The 22,985-nt window shown below is 36.0% G+C and overlaps 4 protein-coding genes across 4 annotated transcripts; 3 read left to right on the top strand and 1 right to left on the bottom strand.

Annotated features, from left to right (window-relative positions):
• On the top strand, positions 1 to 2,659 carry LOC131646780 (putative glucose-6-phosphate 1-epimerase). The gene is made up of 10 exons (XM_058916745.1): positions 1 to 146; positions 230 to 340; positions 442 to 555; positions 742 to 793; positions 1,008 to 1,145; positions 1,279 to 1,377; positions 1,511 to 1,608; positions 1,784 to 1,891; positions 1,979 to 2,060; positions 2,251 to 2,659. Exons 1-10 carry the CDS (start codon positions 79 to 81, stop codon positions 2,314 to 2,316), a joined length of 936 nt encoding a protein of 311 aa, XP_058772728.1. The 5' UTR covers positions 1 to 78; the 3' UTR covers positions 2,317 to 2,659.
• Positions 2,660 to 3,810: 1,151 nt separating this feature from the next.
• Positions 3,811 to 5,444, bottom strand: LOC131652082 (syntaxin-112). The gene is made up of 3 exons (XM_058921859.1): positions 5,223 to 5,444; positions 5,010 to 5,089; positions 3,811 to 4,897 (listed from the first exon to the last, which is right to left on the bottom strand). Exon 3 carries the CDS (start codon positions 4,869 to 4,871, stop codon positions 3,975 to 3,977), a length of 897 nt encoding a protein of 298 aa, XP_058777842.1. The 5' UTR covers positions 4,872 to 4,897; positions 5,010 to 5,089; positions 5,223 to 5,444; the 3' UTR covers positions 3,811 to 3,974.
• A 3,175-nt stretch (positions 5,445 to 8,619) lies between these two features.
• On the top strand, positions 8,620 to 9,144 carry LOC131649995 (uncharacterized). Its single transcript, XM_058919736.1, has one exon. The coding sequence runs from the start codon at positions 8,620 to 8,622 to the stop codon at positions 9,142 to 9,144; it is 525 nt and encodes a 174-aa protein (XP_058775719.1).
• A 4,081-nt stretch (positions 9,145 to 13,225) lies between these two features.
• Positions 13,226 to 17,406, top strand: LOC131652080 (receptor-like protein EIX2). Its single transcript, XM_058921857.1, has 2 exons — positions 13,226 to 16,801; positions 17,145 to 17,406. Exons 1-2 carry the CDS (start codon positions 13,379 to 13,381, stop codon positions 17,157 to 17,159), a joined length of 3,438 nt encoding a protein of 1,145 aa, XP_058777840.1. The 5' UTR covers positions 13,226 to 13,378; the 3' UTR covers positions 17,160 to 17,406.
• The last annotated feature ends 5,579 nt before the right edge of the window (positions 17,407 to 22,985 follow it).

The raw sequence follows: 22,985 nt of genomic DNA, 5'->3' as shown, positions 1-22,985 counted from the left end.
TGTATTGTATTCTATATATAAAATGAAGAAAAGAAAAATGAAAAAAATATTCTATTGTGGTTGAAATTTTGGAAAGAAATGGCGATGGCTTCTATGGCATTTTGTGTGAACTCAGTCAGCTTTCAGAATCGTCGCCGATATAACAGGTTACCCAAAATTTCTTTACTCTTCAATTTTTTGCGTGCTTGTGATGATTAATCGATTAACAATTTGTTTTTTTGCGATGCAGTGGAATGGTATTTGCGAGTTTGGGAAACAAAGAAGCTGCTACTTTGGGAGTGAAGGTTACAGAAGGTGAGGAGAAATTGCCTAAACTCGTTCTCTCTTCTCCGGCTGGTAGGTGCGTCATTCTATGCTCTCTTTTTTTTTCGTGTCTGTGTGTTTGTTTTTTAAGTTAATGAGTAGAATTTATGTGTGGAGTTTGTGCTTGATTGATTGCAGTGAGGCTGAGATATACTTGTTTGGTGGTTGCATTACCTCTTGGAAAGTTCCTAGTGGCAAAGACCTTCTATTTGTTCGTCCTGATGCTGTTTTCAATAAGAAGAAACCAATAAGGTTCTTACTTTTGATGAATTTTTCTATTTTTTACTACGAAGCACCGACACAGACACAAACACCGAATAGAGAAATAGAAATGATCTAATATAATCACGTGTGTTGGATGATGCTACGTATTTATTGCATTGTGATTTACTATTTTTTGGGATCTCTTGGAACTGATTAGTTATTTGACTGGAACAGTGGAGGGATTCCACATTGCTTTCCGCAGTTTGGTCCTGGTGCAATACAGCAGGCATGTTCCTTAATTCAAATTCAATGCTAGTTTGTTGTAGTTCATGTTATTCTGTTTTTCAATGTTACATACATTAAAATACAAGAATCTTTGGTGGCTAATTAGTTTTGTGATTCCGTTTAGTTAATGAAACTTGCTTCTCTTCGACAAAATCATGAGTAGTAGTGTGTGTAATGATATCTTATTAACATTTACTTGGTTGAGTTTTTGACAGCACGGATTTGCAAGGAATGTGGATTGGACTGTTGGTGATTCTGAGAATGTGGAGGGAAATCCCGTTGTAACTCTAGAACTGAAGGATAATTCTTATAGTCGTGCTATATGGGATTTCAGCTTCCATGCTTTATACAAGGTGAAAAAGGGCTTGGGTTTTTTTTCAAGCACAGATCACCTTTTCAATACACTACTAGTACTAGATTATGCTTAGGAGTATTCACTCTTCTGTGACCAATTCATGATGTAATTTCAAGCTTCCCCTTTTGCAGATCACACTAAATGCTAAAAGTCTTTCGACTGAGTTAAAAGTTAAAAATACAGACAATAAGGCATTCTCATTCAATACTGCCTTGCACACGTATTTTCGGGTAAGTGATAAAGGTTGGAATTTTGAATAATATCCATGCATTACCTAAATGGGCTTTTATATTTGTGCTTGAAGATGATTTTATTGCTTACACTTTCATCTTAAACTAGTAATCATTTTGTCATTACACCCAGGCTTCTGTAACTGGTGCATCAGTTAAGGGGTTAAAAGGTTGCAAAACGCTGAACAAACATCCAGATCCTAATAATCCAGTTGAGGGCAGCGAAGAAAGGTCTGTATCATACTTTATGTTGGGGAGTTGAAATTTGACATGGTAACTACCTGTATAGGAGAAAGAAAATTGTAACTACTAAAATTTTCTTTCCTCTAGCCCAATGGTTGATATAGAAACAAATCTTGGAATCGAGTCTCTTAATTTAGATTAACAGACTATCTTCTTAATGCAGGGATGTGGTCACTTTCCCAGGATTTGTAGATTGTGTTTATCTTGACGCTTCAAATGAGTTGCAGCTTGATAATGGATTGGGTGATATAATATCTATCAAAAACACAAAGTATGCAATTTTAACCTTATATTACAATTTTACGTTTTGATTGCCGAACCGAAGTCACTTGCTTATACTCCTTTGCCTCTTATGTAGCTGGTCAGATGCAGTGTTGTGGAATCCTCATCTTCAAATGGAAGCATGTTACAAAGATTTTGTTTGCGTTGAAAACGCTAAGGTAATGAGTTTACAAACTTCATAAAAAGGCATCACCGACGTACCATACCTGGCTGTGAATTGTTTGACTGTTTGTGGTTTTTTAACATGTCCCAGAGCATCTTGCAGCATTAAGATATATTTGGAATAATGCTTAAGTTTTCTCTATTTTTTCTTCTAAACTATAATTTCTTCTATTTTTACTGCTTCAGATTGGAAGTGTCCAGCTGGAGCCAGAACAAACCTGGACAGCTGTGCAACATCTTACCATTGCATAATCAGTGACCATGGTTCTACGTTTGCTAAGTTTGGATTTGCATTTATTTTGAAATTTTCACTTCCTGGTGCTACTTGGCAGTAGAAATGCTTAAGCTACAATTTCTTGGTTTTGCTAGACGTGTGGTGGAAACGAGATTCTAAACTGGCGCGGCGCGTTATCGATTAATTTTTGTCTTATTTGGTTTTCCAACTATGTATCTCCTCTTCTGTATTTACTAAGCCACTAATAGATGGCCAGTGGCGAGGGATATGATAATTTGTATCGTTATTGTAACAAAGAAAAACAAAATTGTAATAAAATCTTGTAATTTTGTATCACTGAATACATTTTCATTCTCCTCTTGATTTGCTCCTTAACATGTCATCTTGCAATAAAATCAGACATGTAATGCACCTCTTGGACATGTGTGTGGGGCTTATCCCCAGCAAAGAACTCATGTCTCCTGCATCCTGGAAGATTTTGTAGATGCCTATTTTTTATTCGGCTTCGCACTTGAACCACTTTGTTTCATTCTCCAGCTGCAATGTGAATGCTTGCCAGATGAATCTACCAGCCACCATGATGAGGGTCCAGTTCAATAAGAACTTTGCCAAGCTCAAGATGTCTGTGCATGTGGCAGACATTGAGCAATGATCCCATATTGCAGCATTTGGTTTCACAGGCATAAGGCATAGACTCTATAAACTCCTTTGCTTCTTCGAACAACCCTGCACAACCATGCATCTATGATGTTCCATAGCCAGTTTCATGTTATAAACAATAATCTTGCTCTCAAACAAGCTATCACAGTTGGTTTGAAAGTGATCAAAGTTGGCATAAATATCTAAACCAAAACCCCTTTTGATAACTTGAGCATGGATTTGATGAGTTTATTCTAATGTTGAGTTCAGAACGCTTTGAGAAGTAAAGGGAAAGTGTAAGCATTGTGAGGTATTGAATAAAACGTTTGATGGTACAAATGCAATGTTTCTAGCTTATTACGCTTGAATGACCATGATGTTCCAAAGGACAGTATTAGGTGAACTTATTCGGTCGAAAACAATACATGCATAGGCTAAGTTGCCTAACTCCATTCATGCATATCTAGCCAAGAGCTTGCTTATTATCACCCTCTGCTTTTTTTTAACAATCAGCCATGAATCTGTTTTAGTTCATCTATATATAACATAGGTGGAGTAGCAGCAAAAGTCACCATTAAAAACCAAGAAATAGAGCTATCCTCCATAGAGACGTTGTAAAACTATGGAGAAAAGAGAAGATGTCCAAAACTATATTGGCTTTAAATTGTTTACAACTAGTTTTAGATTAGATATTTATAGACCAAACACTGTCAAGTTTCATTTGGACTCCATTTGGCTATTTCCATGTTAAAGACAAATTTTCTTAAAAGAATTACTCTAGTTATCACTGCGATTGTAATTTCATTTTGATCCAAAACAAACAAACAAACACAACACAAAAGTAACAGAAGAAGACAAAGTATATTGGTATCTCAATCAAAGTCATTCAACAAAATTTAGTTCTCAAGGGAACAAATTTGAACCAATTAACAGAACATTTCCCAACAAACAAAAAAACCCTTGAAACTGTATAGAGGAAGTGAAAAAAACAGCTTTACAGTGGTCTTAAAACTCTAAACAACTTCCCCTCAAACATTCAAGAAGACACCATTGCAATGATACACACCAGCACTACAATCAACAAAACAGCTATGACCCAATAGATCCATTTCCTGTTCCTCTTCTTCAACTGGCTTGCATAATAAAGATTATTAGTTCCGCCATGAATGTAGTGACCAGCATTCACCACATTATCTTCAATGTTATCCATTTTTTCTCCTTGAGTCTCCACCAAAATAGCCATATCAAGAAAAACCTGATGAAGCTTATTCAAACTCCTCTGAATATCCATCACCGCCTCGTGCCTAACCTGAGTACCCATATCAGCATCCGTTTTCCCAGCCAAAAACTCAACTTTGAGACTCCCTGATATCATCTTCTCCATAACCTCATCGCTAGGAACATCGCCCGTTACAGCATAGTACCTTCTCTTCAAATCTTCCTTATGATCCAACACAATCTTGTCCCTTAGAGACTGAAAATCATTCATCATGTCCCTAAGCTTGACCTTCAAACCACTCGTGACAGACACTCTGGTTCGATCAACAGGACTCCCTTCTCTGTAGCATTCTGACATGCTTCGATTCGCGATGTTTGATTTCTGAAGAGCCTCTAATCTTGCCTTGATCACATTCGCCTTGCGAAGCACGGCAACCATATCGGAATCCATTCGGTCTCTTAGCCCGCGTAAAACTTTCGCACTGTGAGTCGATTTAGTCTCCTCATTCAGTTGCTGAAGATCTGACAAGAGATTGGTGATCTCTTCCATTTCAACCTTGATTGCTTCAACTTCTTGGAAGAATTGAGAGAGATTAGGGTCTTGTGTTGGGTTGAGGTTCCCTAGTTCAATGTCAGGATCTTGTTGAAAATCCTTCTGCGCCTGTTTCTTCAATTCTACATAACTTAGGAAACTTTTTGTCATCAAGTCATTCATCTTTGCAACGTTTCTCAAAACCCTACCTTCAAAACAAAAAAACAAACCAAAACCCACAATCATTACAATGATGAAACGAAACAAAACAAAACAAAAATCTTGAAGCAAAACAACATTGTGATGCATACATATACATACCCTTTTTCAGAAAGATTCAAGAAATGAGTGAATTTCTGAAAGGTTTCTACTTTCTGTCACGAAGTGATGCTCCAAGTGATCTAGATGAAAATGTTGAAAGCAGAAAGAGAAGAAAACAGTAAAAATAGAATCTTTAGAGTGTAAATGTGATGAATATAGAAATGGGTTGTTGTATAAAGTGATGAAGATTAATATTAAGAAAGAAAAGAAAACCTGAAAGAAGAAGAAGAAGAGTGTGATAGGAAAGAACTTTGATGAAACGAAGCAACGTTGTTGTTGTTGCTTTTGCCTAAAGAGAGGGAGAGAGTGATGAAAATCTTGAATGCAGTTTTGAAATTTAGAGTCCGTTTGGTTAGTGTTTGAATATAAATTTGAAATTGTGTTTTGGTTTGGGTTTAGAGAAAATGTCCGTTGGGTTCCTTCGTATGAAACGTAACTGTTGGAGAGTTCAACCTTCATAATTCATGGAATATAAATTTTCTCAGTTACTACTTATTGCTTTTCAAAATGATTCTTGACTATTTTACGTAATAAAAAATTTAAACAAAAAAGAAAAAAAAAACGTATTTACTTTATCACAGAATTTAAATTTAGTGTGAATGGAAAGTAACGTGAATAATATTAATTAAAATGATTTAATTTTAAAAAATTAATATTGTATTTAATTATAAAATTATATTAATCATTTTGAAAAAATATTTTTATAAATAAGTCAATTAACTTAAAAAAAGTTAATATTCAGTTTGTCCTCGAGACGAATATAAAAATCAACAATAAAAGAACATTTTAAAGAGGAATATTAAATAAAAATTCATTAAAAAAATTTAATTTGTTTTAAATATATACTTATTAATAATATTTGATTTTCTATAGTTTTTAATTTTTAACAACGATTTATGATTTTAAGTCCTATGAATTTTTATTTGAATATTGTGTTTCAAAATGTCAACAAAAGTTATCACTATGACAAAAATAGCAATTTGATAATATTCAAACACATTTACTAATTTTAATTTTATATAACTTCAATATTTTAAAATAGTTTTTGATTTTAATTTAATTAAGTCTTTAAAATGTATTTGAATATTATTTTTAAATAAATATTTTTTACTCAAAAAATTTATCTAAAAAATATCTCAAGAATAAAAAAAACATATTTATAGTAAATAAAGGCTATGTTTGGATATCATAAAAACAACGGAGCTGAATCGAGCGGAGCGGAGTGGGATGGAGCGGAGCGAAACGAAGATATCATTCCATTGTTTGGAAATTTTAAGACGGAACAAGGTAAGTTGTTCATTCCGCCCAAATCAGAGGGTAAGAAAAAATGGTGATAAGTGATGGAATGGAATGGAATCCTTACCACTCTATTCCGCTCCGTTCCATCCATTTTTAAATTATTCAAACAATGGAATATCATTTTATTTTATCCCATTTTGCTCCACTCCATCCGGTTCCATCAATCCAAACAAAGCCTAAGTGACAATGCTATAATGCTTTAATAGATATACATTATAGAATCAAAATACATAAAAGTGACTCAAATCTCTTTTTGTGTAAATACACCATTCCTTACACTTATATTGTATTGAGAAATGCTATTTTTACACCATATTTATACACCAATACTTACACCAAACACTGTTCACCGTATTTATACGGTGAACAATGTTTTTTAAAATAAAATAATAATATTTATAAAAAATATTTTTTATTTTTAAAATTACGGACAACACTGTTCATGTAGGGACATACATTAACCAACTTCATTACTGCATTAACCAAGTTTTTACACTGCATTAACCAAATTTGATGACTGCTAAAAAATATTTTTAGTGTCTGGATGTTGCATTAACCAACTTCATTACTGCATTAACCAAGTTTTTACACTGCATTAACCAAATTTGAGTAATGTTATTTTTACACCCATGAACAGTAACAGTAGTCACCAAATTTGGTTAATGCAGTGTAAAAACCTGGTCAATGCAGTAATGAAGTTGGTTAATGCAACATCCAGGTATTAAAAATAATTTTTAGCTGTCATCAAACTTGGTTAATGCAGTATAAAAACTTGGTTAATGCAGTAATCAAATTGGTTAATGCACGTCCGTACATGAACAGTGTTGTCCGTAATTTTAAAAATAAAAAATATTTTTTATAAATATTATTATTTTATTTTAAAAAACACTGTTCACCGTATAAATACGGTAAACAGTGTTTGGTGTAAGTATTGGTGTATAAATATGGTGTAAGAATAGCATTACTCATATTGTATTTACAGTTCACAAATACAGTGAACAGTAACGTGAATAGTGAATATAAACAGGATCATGATTGGAAATAGTACTCACATGAACAATATTTAAAAAAAAAAATTGGTTAATATAATGTAAAAAGTTAGTTAATGAAGTAATTTAAAAAAAAAATTAAAATTGGTTAATATAATGTAAATAGTTAGTTAATGAAGTAATGTAATAATAAAATAAAGTTGGTTAATAAAATGTTAAAAGTTAAATAATAAAGTGATGAAATTGGTTAATAAACATCTATATGTTAAAAATAATTTTTAGTAATAAAACAAAGTGGATTAATAAAATATAAAATGTTAGTTAATAAAGTTATGAAGTTGGTTAATCATACAATTTTATATTTTATATAGGTACCCCATAATAAAAAAATAAAGAATAAAAAATTTACTACATATATTTTTTAAATTAAATTATTATAATATTTCACTATTTACCGTATTGGTGAACAGTAAAATATGGTGTAGTTTATGAAATAGTGCAGAAATATCATTTCTCTTGTGTAAAATGTAATTTTGTATATTAAAATTAATGAATTAGTTTCATATTCGTTTCATTGACAAATTAAATATTAACTCATTAAAAAATAATAACTCAAGACATTAAAAAAATTAGACTTGATCATTAAAAAAAATAGTTTTTATTTTATTTTAAAATAACTCAAGACATAAAAAAAACACACTACTAGTGAAAAATTTAAGGACAAATTATAGTATTGCATTTATGTTTGATCTTCAATATCGTCATGGCGAGAGGGCGAAGACGACCACCAAAAGGAGTGGTGTCAACGCTAGCAGCATCTCAAAGTCAGGACAAGGAGCACAAAAAATTAGGGAATACGTCACAAAGTGTTGAGGTGGAAGACAACGAGCAGGGAACGACAAAATCCATCGAAAATCAGATGAAGGAAGGTGAGACAAACGAACCAAATACCCTAGAATCACAAAAAGGGACCAATGAATCAAGGAAGCTTTTGGTAGATGTGATTAGTGGTAATCGAAAAACAAGGGAACAAAATGGCAATGGAATTTATAGCACAAAAACTGATTGATGGTGCAATTGAAGTCGATATTGAGGAAGCTGATATCGTAAACGAGGTAAGATTCTCGAACACGGCGTTAATAATGTATGTACTTGGAGGTGATTTAAGCATGAACATCGTCAAACAATTCATGATAAAAAATTGGAATTTTGCAAAACTACCTAATATGTAGTAGAACGACGAAGGATACTTCGTGTTGTGCTTCCATTCATACCAAGATAGAGATGCCGTATTGAGGAAAGACCCCTAGAAAATACGCAATATGACAATGTTGTTGACTGAGTGGAAACCAAATTTCAACTTGAAGAAGGATATGCTTCGAACTATCCCGATTTTGGTCAAATTACCTCAATTACCATTATACCTATGGGGAGCCAAAAGCTTAAGTAAGATTGATAGCGCATTGGGCACACCATTGATGACAAATGAATGCATGAAAAACAGGTATCGTATCTCTTATGCTAGAATATTAGTCGATATCAATATTACACAAGAGATGCTAAAGGAAATTACCATCAGAGATATAGAAGGTGAGAAGATGCAACAAACTGTTGAATCCGAATGGCGTCTATCGTATTGTACAAAATGTCACAAAATTGGCCATCAGTGTGAAGGAAAAATACAAAGGCAAATTACCAAGAAATGCATACCTAAGGAGAATACTACACAACATGAGATACATAAAACAATATGCATTCCTGAGATCACAATTCAGCAGGACAACATAACAAATCCACCAGCACACCAATCTCCTAGAAGGAACACAATGATAGTGAACCATGACTGAGATGCAGAGACTGGGGAAACATGAACTACAGTCAGGAAAAGAGGAAAAGATAAGAATAGAGGAAACAACAGTGGTAAGCCTTCGATTATTACTCCATTACTTGTCAAACACGGGAAGAGATTTGCAACACTAGGGGATAGAGGGTCCTTAGTGTATGATGATGTTCCACGATTATTTCATAGAATGTATGGGGGCTGAATAAAATTGGTAAGAGTAGGGAGATTAACTCTCGTCTCCTACATCTTAACACTGTTATTATGGTACTGATTGAGACAAGAGTAAAAAAGCATAAAGCTCATATGATTAGAGAGAGGATGAAGCTTAAAGTTAATTATCTGGATTATTATGATAAACACGAAAAATGGTCGTTTATGGGTTTGTTGGGATGATAATAGAATAGAGATTGAGCATGTTAGTTGCACTGGCCAAAACGATCCACTGTAAGGTATGTACCCAATCTTAAAAGGAATTTGATTTTCTTTATGAATTCAACAAGAAAGGATATGTTTTCAAAGGAGAGCAAAGTATCCTAAGGGTAATGAAGGGGTTGAAGGAAGTCTTGAGAGGCATCAAGAAGCAAGACCTGTATACCCTTGGGGCTGAGGTTGTAAGTAGTTCAGCAAATGTGACATCCACAAAACATGTGTTGAAGACTGAGTTTTGGCACAAGAGACTTGGCTATGTCAGTGAAAGAGGCCTAGTCGAATTGTCGAAACAAAATCTGTTTTGTGGTTACAAGGTCGAAAAAGCTGGAGTTTTGTGAACTTTATGTATTTGGTAAATCCTGTAGGGTGAATTTAACAAGGTAAACAAAGAACACATGGATCCCTTGATTATATTAATGTTGGTCTTTGGGCTTCTGCAAGGTGTCCTTTACATTCAAGTGCAAGGTAATTTCTATCCATAGTTAATGATTATTTACAAAAACTGTGGGTATTCATTCTGAAGACTACGGATGAAATTTCGATAACTTCAAAGGTTGGAAGACTCTGGTCGAGAATTAAACTGGCAGCAAGGCTAAGAGGCTAAGAATTGATAGTGGTCTTAAGTTCTTCAATGAAGTTTTCGACAATTATTGTGATATTTTTGGTATTGCAAGGCATTAGACTACTGCAGGTACTCATTTACAAAATGGCCTGGCTGAGAGGTTCAATCGAACAATCCTTGAAAGGGTTAGATTCATGTTAGTTAGTGATGTGTCGAAGAAGGTGTTTTAGGATGAGGTTGTTTCGACAACAACATATCTGATAAATAGATGTCCCTTGACTTCCTTGGGGATGAAGACACCTAAAGAAGCCTGGTCCAAACATCCACCTAATCTCGACAGACTTAGAGTATTTGGTTTGTGCCGCCTAAGCTCACATTAGGTAAGACAAGGTCGAACCTAGAGCTCAAGATGCATGTTCATGGGGTATTTTGGGGGATTAAAAGCCTATAGGTTGTGGTTCCTAGAACCACCTCACAAAAGGTGTATCACAAGTTGTGATGTATTTTTCAATGAAGTAGAAATGGAGTTTAAAAAAACTGATGATGTTGGTCGAAATGGCGAGATCTCTGATGAAGAGCTGAAACAAGAAGAGATTCTTGTTGAGGTGAAGCATGTTGATGCTGAAATAAAAAACCCATATGAAGTCGAGGAAGAAGCACATGATGCTGAAGAAACTGAGGAAACCATTAATGACTACCTGCTGGTAAGAGACATGTAAAAAATAGTCATTAAGCCACCTCAGATACTTGGTAATGCAAATCTCATAGGTTATTCCTTAATCTCTGCAAGTGAGGTTCTAGATGAATAACCTAAAGACTATAAGGAAGTTATGAAGATTCGAAACAAAACTGAATGGATGAAGGCCATGGATGGTGAAAGGAAATCTCTTCATGATAATCACACTTGGGAGCTCATCGAAAAACTTGTAGGATCCAGGTTAGTCAGTTGTAACTGGATTTTCAAGGTTAAGGAAGGAAATAAAGAGAAAGTAATTCATTTCTTCTCATAACAAAATGTTGTCTCACGGTGTCCATTCTCCACTTATTTTTCTTCGTCTTCATTGTTGTCTCTACTTCCTTGGAAATGTTCATTCACTGCCCCTATTTCTGCCACAACCTATGATAGAAATGCAAAACTGACATAATATGTCTTCTCAGTAGACGTAACATCAACAATTTCCAGTAATGAAAGCATGTATTTTTTTGGTCTTATACGTTGAATCAATTATAAACACAGTGAGAAACATATTGAACAATTTTATGGTATCAGGATGAGTCCAATATATATATCTCTTATTGTTACTCCATCCTCGCATCTTCGGTGCCTAGATACGTAATTTTTATCATCTAGAATTTTCAAGAGGTTTTGCATTTCATGGTTATGTAAACCATATATCACATTAAATCTCCATTTATTTGCCAACCGATAACCACACAACTTAAATAAACATTCACATTTTCTTGAACCAGTTTAATCTCATTTGAATTTAGGAGAATAGGTCTATATTTACCACTTCTTTCGCATCCCAATGTCACAAATGCACTCCTTTTTTCCAAACCACTATCGGACCGTCCGATCACAACACTAAATCCTAGTTTGGTAACCTCTGTGTGAATCCATTGTAGCATGTCATCACGAAATTCAGACTCTTGTTCATTTAGAAAATGGTTTCGAATATCTACAACCTTCACTAGGATAGGTGAAGCATCTTGAGACACAATAGTTTTGGTGATAACATCGGGATGCACCATACCTAATGTGAACAAAAACATTAAAACTAAGAAACATCCATAACACAAAAAAATTGCTCGTAAATCAGCACAAACAGCTTCCGGAAATGTATCTCGGGACGAGTTCATAGAAATTTCTGGAACTACACTTCATGTAAAAGCATGACCTTTTTTTGTTTCAAAACTAGATTAATGTGAAGTATGAGGATTGAAATTAATGAACTTTACCTTAAATTTCAGTTTGGTGAAGTGGCTTTTGACTTTGAATAAACACTCAAAGGGCACGAGTTTGAATCTTGGTTATGACAATTTATTAGAATTATTTGTTACTTTGACGAAATAAATTTTAAACCTAAAGCATAGTGTAAACACACGCTTTGCAATTTATTTTGTGCAATTTTTATCGTTTCATCTTCATCTTCTTCTTGTTCATATTTTGCAGCAGACTCCTAACACAAGATCTAACAAGAGTTACATCTCCGGAATTATTCCTGTAATGGTTCTAAAGCAAGTTATTATATCACATTATCGAAGATATATCTCTGAAATATATTTTAACACTAAGGTGGCACCAATTTGGTTGTCTTTTGTAAGATGCAAATGGTGCGTCCAAAAAAATATTTTTGAAAATTAAGGGGCAAATTTATTTTTTCAAAAGGTTTGTTTGAATTATATAGGATATAATAAGAATTCCTCTAGTAATATAACATATGGAATTCTTGAAGTCACTGAGTCAACTACTTTTGGTGCACCGATAGGAAGTAGATTATCTAACTTTGGATTTTCTAACTTTCTCTAACTCTTAGAAATTTTCATGAGAGAAACGAGAAAGAGATGAATAAAAGGAGAAAAACAATAGGAGAGAGATATTACATTTTTAATGAGAGATAGAGAGAAAGATAGAGTGTATTTTCCGCACTAAAGTTAGAGGATCCTCCTCCACACCGATAACCCACATTCATAACATGATAAATCATTGAAAAGAATTCAAAGTGACAAACTCTAGAGAAATCATAATTATTATTTAAAATGGGGAGTATGATTCAGAATAAAGGGTAGAGAGTAAATCGTTCTACTAAATTATTTTTGTCATAGATTACAAGTTTTCTCTGAGAGATTAATCTTCCAAATTTTCACCAATGCCTTTTCACTCTTATATTTACTTTACAAATAATAAATTATAACATTTCATTTATTTGTCACATTCATTATACAATATTAGCTTTGAACTTTTTTTTGTAAAAATAGTTTCATCAGGCAATTTTTTGAAACTGAACAACTGATTTTGAAATATTAATAATGCGTACGCGGTTATGAGATGTGCGTTTTTTCCACATGAGAGAAAAAATAGGCACCATATACCAAGATGAAAACAATTAGCACCGCTTATTCCAAGTCATACTGATATACTCAAGTCTTTCCATTTTGTCTTATTCTTTTTTATTCGCAATTTGTTTCTGAATGTGAGAAGTTATTATAATAACAAGCTGAGTTTTATTACTTTGGCAGAAAAAAAATGAAAATAATATTGAGTATTCTCAAGTTATTTGGTGCAATCTTTGTAGTTGTGTTGCAGTTGTTTGTGAATGGAGCTGTTGGTTGCTTAGACAATGAGAGACATGCTCTCCTTCAGTTGAAGGCCAGCCTGACGTTAGATGACGACACTTTCCTTTTGTCTAGTTGGGACAGTAAGAGTGATGATTGCTGTGCATGGGAAGGAATCAGTTGTAACAATCAAACCGGACATGTTGAAATGTTTCATCTAAGTCCTCCTCGGTTTGGTTATTTTCCAGGCGAGATCAATGCATCATTGATGGAGCTGAGTCATTTAAAATATTTGAACATTAGTGGGAATCAGGTTTTAGACAATATTTTTTCAGAATTATCTGGTTCTTTTACCAACTTGAGATTCCTTGACCTCCGGGCTTCATTTGGTGGGGGAAGAATTCCAAATGATCTTGCTCGTCTTTCAGAGTTGAAATATCTTGATCTTTCATATAATAACCTACACGGTACAATCCCTCATCAACTTGGAAATCTGTCTCACTTGCAACATCTTGATCTCAGTAGCAATTTCGGCCTTGCTGGGACAATCCCTCATCAACTTGGAAATCTCTCTCATTTGCAGTACCTTGATCTTTCAAGTAATGATCTTGTTGGAACCATTCCTCACCAACTTGGAAATCTCTCTCATTTGCAGTACCTTGACCTTTCAGCGAATGATCTTGTTGGAACCATTTCTCATCAATTTGGAAGACTTTCAAATTTACAAGAACTTCATCTTGGAGACAATAGAAGACTCAATGTTGGAGGTGAGTGGCTTTCTAATCTCACTCTTTTAACCCATCTTGACTTGAGTGGCATGCCCAATCTCAACTCTTCTCATGTATGGCTGCAAATGATTGCTAAGCTTCCTAAAATACAAGAATTGAAACTCTCTGGTTGTGCTCTTTCAGATCTTTACCTTCATTCTCTGTTTCGTTCACTCTTCAATTTTTCTACTTCTCTTGCAATCCTTGATCTTTCACATAATGCCTTCTCATCGTCCAAAATATTTGAATGGGTGTTTAATGCCACCTCCAACTTAATCGACCTTGATCTTAGCAGTAACAACTTCAATGATACCATTACATATGAATTTGGCAACATGAAAAACCCTCTTGAACATCTCGACTTGTCTAGTAATGAACTCCAAGCTGGAATTCCAGAATTTATTAGACATATGTGTATGTTACAGTCATTGCATCTTGATGGTAGCAACTTGAATGAAGACATTTCAACCATTCTACACAAATTGTCTGGTTGTGCAAGATACTCGCTGCAACATTTGAGTTTACGTGACAACCAAATTACTGGAACATTTCTTAATCTTTCAATATTCCCATCTCTAATAACAATCGACCTTTCAAATAATATGCTAAGTGGGAAGGTTCCAGATGAAATTCCAAAATCATTGGAGTCTTTGATATTTCAATCAAATTCTTTAGAAGGCGGAATTCCAAAATCATTTGGAAACCTATGTTCATTAAGATCGCTAGATTTGACAGGTAACAAGCTCAGTGAAGATCTTTCAGTGATACTTCATAATTTATCTTTTGGGTGTGCAAAAGACTCACTTCAAGAATTAAACATGGAGAGCAACCAAATTATTGGCACAGTACCTGACATGTCAATGTTCTCATCTTTAAGAACTTTGATCCTATCCAACAATTCATTAAATGGGAGAATACTAAAAAAATCAACATTCCCCTATCATTTAGAGAGTCTACGCTTGGATTTTAATAATTTGAAAGGTGTTATCACCGACTCTCATTTTGGAAACATGTCCATGTTAAAGGAATTATACTTGAATGACAACTCTTTGTCTGTTATATTCCGTGAAAATAGGGTCCCAGCTTTTCAATTGACTACCGTAGTGTTAAGGTCGTGTATGTTAGGGCCTAGTTTTCCAAAATGGTTTCAGAGTCAAAAATGTCTTCAAAAGTTGGACATTTCTAAAGCTGGAATCTCAGATGCAGTTCCAGTATGGTTTTGGACTCAAACAAAATATTTATATTTCATGAATATTTCATACAATAATCTCATTGGCACAATTCCAAATTTGCCTATAAGATTTTCTGAAGGTTGTCAAGTATTTATGGATTCAAATCAATTTGAAGGTTCAATCCCTTCGTTTTTTAAAAGTGCACAATTGCTCGGGTTGTCGGAGAATAAATTTTCAGAAACTTCCTTGTTCTTATGTGCTAACACTACATCTGATGGATTGCATATGTTAGACCTATCAAAGAATCAGTTGTCAGGGCAGCTTCCTGATTGTTGGAGTCATTTGAATTCATTGTTATTTCTGGATTTGAGTGACAACACTCTCTCAGGTGAAGTTCCATCCTCAATGGGATCATTACTTGAACTTCAAGCATTAATATTGCGAAACAATAGTTTCACTGGGGAGTTTCCTTTCTCCTTGAAAAATTGCACAAGACTATTCATGCTAGATGCTGGAAATAACAAATTCTCAGGGCCAATACCGTATTGGTTAGGACAACAATTGAGAATGTTAAGCTTGAGAAGGAATCAATTCTATGGAACTCTTCCACGGAGTTTTTGTTACTTAACAAACATTCAGTTGTTGGACCTCTCTGAAAACAATTTGTCAGGTCGAATTTTCAAATGCATAAAGAATTTTTCTGCAATGTCTCAAAATGTTTCCTCAACAACTAGTGACATACCCGCTTATATATCTTACACAGTTGCCGGTTCAGCTACTTATTTAGACATCGATTTGAATGCATGGTTGATGTGGAAAGGTGTAGAACGACAATTCAAGAATAATGAGTTTATTTTGAGGAGCATTGATCTTTCGAGCAATCATTTGACAGGAAACATTCCAGAAGAAATAGGAATTTTGATAGGATTGGAGTCATTGAATTTATCAAGAAACCATTTGACAGGAGAAATTACTTCAGAGATTGGAAGGTTAACATCACTTGAATTTCTTGACTTGTCAAGAAACTATTTCTATGGTTTAATTCCTCCTTCTCTAGCTCAAATTGATCGTCTGTCCATGTTGAATCTATCCGATAATAATCTTTCGGGTAGAATTCCAATTGGCACACAGTTACAAAGTTTTGATGCATCAAGTTATGAAGGGAATGTTGATCTTTGTGGAAAACCACTCGACAGTAATTGTCCAGGAGATGAAAAGGTTACACCTCAGAAACCAGAAACAAATGAAGAAAGTAGTCCAGAAGATAAAAAACCAATTTATTTGAGTGTGGCATTGGGCTTTATCACAGGATTTTGGGGACTGTGGGGATCATTGTTTCTTATCAGGACTTGGAGACATACATATGTGTTGTTCTTGAACCACATAGTTGACACAATGTATGTGACTATGGTGTTGAATGGAATTAAATTTCAAAGGTGGCTTAGAGGTTTGCAGGTAACGTTTTCCTTTTCCCTCTTTCACCCTAGCTTACATTTATTATTGTAGTCAGAAGAGTAACCAATTAAACCATAAAATACATTTACATAGTTCCATTTGATAATTACTTGACACACACAAGTTAAACCATCAAAATTATAGATGTTTAAAGTTTTCAAGCAGCATTTTACCTTAAAATTTAAATTTAAAAAAAAGGATGAAAATTCATGATTTATTAAGACATATGAATATCTTATATATTGTGTTACTTTTCATATTATTTTAAAGTTGCTCAGACATATGGTTCATTTATTTCACTTAAACTCAAACATGTTCTTTGATGACTTTGTAATTTCCACAGGAAAAGTTTTTCTAAGCACCTCCAATCGAATCATGTGTGACTTTGTTGAAGAAGGGTGGCAGAACAAGTAACTGTTATGATCAGAGAAAAATAAAAGGGTTCGAATTTACATAACCAATTTCTGAAGCATATATATGTTATTCTCATAGAGAAAAAAAAAACATGTTTTATAATCTTTGTTATTGAGATACTGTAATGATGGGACTTCAGTTTTCAAATATTGTTGTATTGAAGTTATTGAGCAAATAATGTGATTGCTATGAATCACCCTGTTATCCATGTTATCTATGTTTAGGGAAGATGCAATATGCCCACTGATGACATCATAGAAACTAAACATGCTTCTCATAACTTCCTAATGTAGACTTTGCCCTGTCTTTTGAAAGGGACTCAGAGCAGGAAATTTTTTAACTGGCTATCACTAATTTTAGCTTTGTAATGTCTTAAATTAAAATTTAACCTATCTTAATATAATTTTAGAGAAATTCTTTGGCCACCTCCCTATCTTCTAGTCCACCTCTGGTGAAAACCCCATTATACCCCTGACTTCGGAAATGAACTTCCGAAATGCATGAAAAAGGTGTTTTCGGAAGTTCATCTCCGAAAGCGCCTTTTTTTTTGAAAAAAATGTCTTATTTCGGAAGTTCATTTCCGAAACTACAATTTCGTAAATGAACTTCCGAAATAAAACGCGTTCTGCAGATTAAGCAGAACTCTCCCCCTCCCCCAAATCATTTACCCTAATCATCATCAAACACTTCCATAGGCGAAATTTCTGCAGAAGCAAGTGTGAAGTAGCCAAACTCTTCTTCCAAACTCAACCAAACTCATCATTAAACACTAATTGGTAAGTTTATCGTTGTTTTTTCAAGTTTTAGATCTATTTGATTAAACTATATTAGGGTGTTTAGAATCTGAAAAAATGACATTAAGATAGCTTAGTACTGATATTAGGATGTTTAGTAGGCAAAAAAATGGATTTGGTTTAGGTTTTTGGGTCTGCCATTGGAGGTTGCAGAGAAGCTCTGCGTGGGGGTGTTTCGGAAGTTCATTTCCGAAAACACCTCCATCCCAGTTTTCGGAAATGAACTTCCGAACTGTACCAGAAGTTCATTTTTTTTTGTTTTTTCATTTGTCTCGCATATTAATCGATTTCGATTGTTTACAGGATCATGTCAGACCAGCCAGCACGCATCAGACAGGGGAGAGAGTCCCAGACTGCATCGGCTAGACGCGAGCGGGCGGCGGCGCATCTGGCGTCGACCCAGGGACGGGGGCAGGGACGGGGACGCCGTGTCCGCGTTCCACAGGACTTGGTGGAGAGTTCATCTGCTTCAGGCTCTAGGAGTAGGCTAGCTCGGGTATCTTCTTCCCGCCAGCGAGAGGAGGAGGATGAGGATGAGGAGGAGGTCATACCGGATGTTGACCCTCCAGTCGGGGAGGAGGAGGAGCAGGAGGTGGATAGCTTTCCGGGAGGGCCTTTTGACACTTCCCTGCTGATTCACTACCAGGATCACGTCGCTCGGCGGATCTGGGAGGGAGAGGTATTTTTTTTAACTTAGCCGTTTATTTGTCACCATTTTTTATAATTTTACCGTTTATTTCTCGCTTATTTGTCTTTTTTTAACAGGAGAGAGAGCCACTGAAAATGGTGAACCACTCCAGGAAGATTTTCGGTCTGTTTAAACCAGCAGCTCAGTGGTTTAACGACCACGTGCGAGGTTCAGGGCTTAGCGGGCTCTGCATGACCGGGTACACCACCATCAGCACCGGCATGCAGGGGGCATTTGTGGAGCGCTGGCACAAGGAGACGTCATCTTTCCACCTGCCGGTTGGGGAGATGACGATCACCTTGCACGACGTGCAGTGTCTTCTCCACCTGCCGATTAGGGGGCCGCTGTTGGACCACTCCCGGATCCAGAGGGTCGAGGCCATCGAGTGGATGACGCTCTATCTGGGCATGGAGGAGGAGGTTGCTCACTTTGAGTGCGCCACGACATCTGGGCCTCATATCCGGTTCACCACACTGAAGACTTATTTTGAGCACCATCTGGACGCGGCTGCCGAGGCCGAGGCTGCGGGTGACGAGCTGTTCACACAGTATCACCGCGGTTGCGCTCTTCGGTGCTGGTACATGCATGTGGTAGGCGTTGCATGCTTTGTGGACAAGAGCGCCAGGTACGTCGACGTGACCTACCTCCGCTATTTCATGGACCTGGATACCGTTCACCAGTGGAACTGGGGGGCAGCTACTCTGGCATATCTCTACCAGAAGCTGAATGAGGCCTCCAACTGGAGGACGAGGCAGCTGGTCGGATCCTGCACTCTGCTTACGGTACGTTTGATTTTAACACATTCTCGTATTTATTTATTTATTTATGTTTCGTATTTATTTTTAATACATTATCGTATTTGTGTTTCAGAGCTGGATCATCTCCTACTTCTCCCGCATCCACGGCTTCCACATCGATCCTGCGTACGTTGACGCCATGCCCAGGGCCGCCAGATACGCCCTCCAGAGGGGGAACGATGCGGTGGGACCATACCGCCTGTACCTGGACCGCACGATGCACGACGACGTCACCTGGAGGCCGTTCGCCGACTATGCTCAGGTTGTCCCCTTCGACGGGGTTGCTCTATATTCAGGCTGGTTGGCATGCGGGACCGGCATCATGGTCCGTTATCTCCCGGAGCGGTGCATGCGGCAGTTTGGGTTCGTGCAGATCATACCCAGGTCACCCTTCGAGGCTGCTCCTGACACAGTGACCAGAGTGCAGCTCACTGCCATATGGGAGGAGTGGCAGCATCATGTGGTACCGGAGGAGTACCGTCGCATGCGGGTCACCCAGGACTGGCACAGTGTGGAGGGGTACGTCACATGGTTCTACCGGGTGTCCCATCCTCTCTTGAGACCCGACGTTCCCGGCGCTCCTAGGCCAGCACACGAGGAGATCCTGGAGAACCGGCAGGCGGAGGATGACCACGCCATTGATCTCCTTCCGATCTGCCAGCGGATAGAGATGCTTGGGCGGGACGCGTTGCATCGAGGTGTCATTCATCAGGGCGGACCAGAGGCAGTCGCCGTGATGGAGATCATCGTCACTGATGCGGGCCGTGCGGCGGGGTACAGGAGGCAGAGGAGGGCCCAGGGTGAGCGGGTTAGGCACACCCAGTAGTGGTGGGGTTTATTCATTTTTTGATTTTGGATTGTATATTTAGCACACTATTTTTATTTATTTCGGTTTGTATATAATATTTTCATATTAGTATTTTTTTTGTTTATTTATCATATTAGTGTTTTCAGTCTATCTATTGTTTATTTTATTTGCCGGTAACGTTTAATTAAAATGCGGTTGCGTTTAAGAAAAAACATAAAAAAAACACAGTTTCTGCATAATTCGGAAATGAACTTCCGAATTCACCCCCCATGAGGTGTTTTCGGATGTTCATCTCCGAACGCACCCCCCATGAGGTGTTTTCGGAGATGAACTTCCGAATCAAGGAAATTTTTTAAAAAAAAAAGCGCTTCGGAAGTTCATTTCCGAAGCAGGGGTAGTTTGGGAATTTCGCTGGGGGTGACCCCCCATAGGGAGGTGGGTAAAGAAATTTTCTAATTTTAAACAACATAATGGAATGTGTCTTGTAGTTTGTACTCTATATTAAGAGACTTTTTTCTCTTGTAATTTTATTTTAATTGGATACTAAGGGAATGTGTCTTGTAGTTTGTACTCTATATTAAGAGACTTTCTTTCTCTAATTTTATTTTAATTGGATACTTTTGAAAGGTAAATTGTAATCTATAATGTGACCAGTACTCTTAAAATGTGTGGATTAGGCCTAATTCGGCCCTATAAAACCAACTTATAAGGTGAGGATTGTCTTTACTTATAAGCACATGTTCAAACCATAAATTATCCGAAGTGAGACTCTTAACACCCCCTCTCACGCCCAGGGTGAACGTCTGGAGCGTGAAACTAAATGGTGGCTGGTCTAATAGCTGAGTGCCCCAATGGATCTTAAACCGAACTTAGATACCATATAGAATTGACATAACTCATCTTTACAAAATCAGGTACCACTCTATATAAATTGTTTTCAAGTTCTATGTCTAACCAATGTGGGAGTTAGGATATTCCTAACATACCCCTTGACGTCCATCACTCTTTTTGGGCTTGGTGCGTGAATATTAATGGTGGACAACCTATGATCCGATCGATAGGATCGAATACCATCTTAAAATGTGTGAATTGGACCTAACTCAACCCCACAAAATCGACTAGTAGAGTGAGAATTGTTCCCCACTTATAAGCACATGTTTGGATCATATATTATCTGATGTAGGACTTTTAACAATTACATTGGCTAGATGTGTAATTGTGTATAAGTAGGTTTCAAAGCGACAAGCACACAAATATGATATAAATCAACATTCTGGTAACTGGAAAGTTATTTTGATATAAATGTGTAGAAGTAGACTTACTAGTATTTTTAAATTCCTTTTATATAGTAATTGGAAAGTTATTATGATATACTCCTGCAGTATTGTATACATGTCTGGTTTATACAAAATTGATTGTTAACCTCACAGTATTACAATCAACATTCTTGGTCATATGGACTAGTTGGATTCCCTAAAGTTGACCCTTTACAATAAAAAAACAACTCAATGTACTGATGTTGAGCACCACCATATAAGTATTTAATTAAAAGTATTTAATTAAAGTCCATTAATTAAATGATAGTGTTCTGCTAACAAAATTATGACAGGTACTAAAGATGTTGCTTCAATTGTTAAAAAAGCTACTCCAACCCTATTATTAACTTCACTAGTTCTCTTTGTTAACCACCATGTTAGGATGTGTTATTATATGACAATTAATTGATCCCTTTAAATTCCTTAAAAATAAAAATATTGCAGTCAGTGATAGATGAAGACAGGACCTCTCCACTATAGTAAAAGAAATGAAATAGCAATGAACAAGATGATTAACATGAATTACAGCATCAATGCCATGATTTTCTGCTAAGGAGCTTGCGGAGTCTATCATATTAAGCAGAACCAAAATATAGGCCGTGAAATTGCACATTGTAATGAAGATTACAACTCCAAACACTTGAATCAGAATTGGAATCGTGAGAATCACAAAACAGAATTGGAGCAAGAATCACAAATTTAAATGAACAAGAATCTGAGACGAAAGCAAGCAAAATTGGTAGATCAAACTAAGGAAAAACAAAAAGGGAATCACAATCTAGTCGAGACGAAATTGGGAAGAAATTTGATGACACCAAAAATTGATCGAAATTGAGATGAACCAGACTAGAAATTGTGATTTGAATCAAAAAACATGACAGATGAATACAACATCAGAGTCGAATCAGAATGGACCACTCAAAATTTAAAGGAGAAAACGTTGTATGGGGTGCGAAAATCACGAAAGAGGAGAAACGAGAAATGATGCAGATCAAATAAAAAACTTGAATGAAATCAATGATAGGAATCGAAAATGAAGAAAGAAATGCAACAGATGTGTATCCATATTAGGAAACATAGCATGCATCCATAGAAGAGAAGGAAGAAAAGCTCAAATGTGTATTGTATTGATGAAAGTGAATATGACAAAATGATAAAAGTCACTATTAAGCACCCATTACTACTTGGAAGTAACATATCTCCAATACTGTGTGCAATATCCCTCGCACTACCCCCACCATAATCATCATTCCAATGTTATGTTAAATGCTTTTGTACATTACATTCTTACATTATCAATTATTTCACGCTTACATTTATGAAAAAGTAGAATAAATGAGTGAGTGAAGTGATAAAAGGTAAGTATA

Source organism: Vicia villosa, linkage group LG2 (genome assembly GCF_029867415.1).
Source record: "Vicia villosa cultivar HV-30 ecotype Madison, WI linkage group LG2, Vvil1.0, whole genome shotgun sequence".
NCBI lineage: Eukaryota > Viridiplantae > Streptophyta > Magnoliopsida > Fabales > Fabaceae > Vicia > Vicia villosa.
This window is presented reverse-complemented; position numbering and strand designations above follow the sequence as displayed.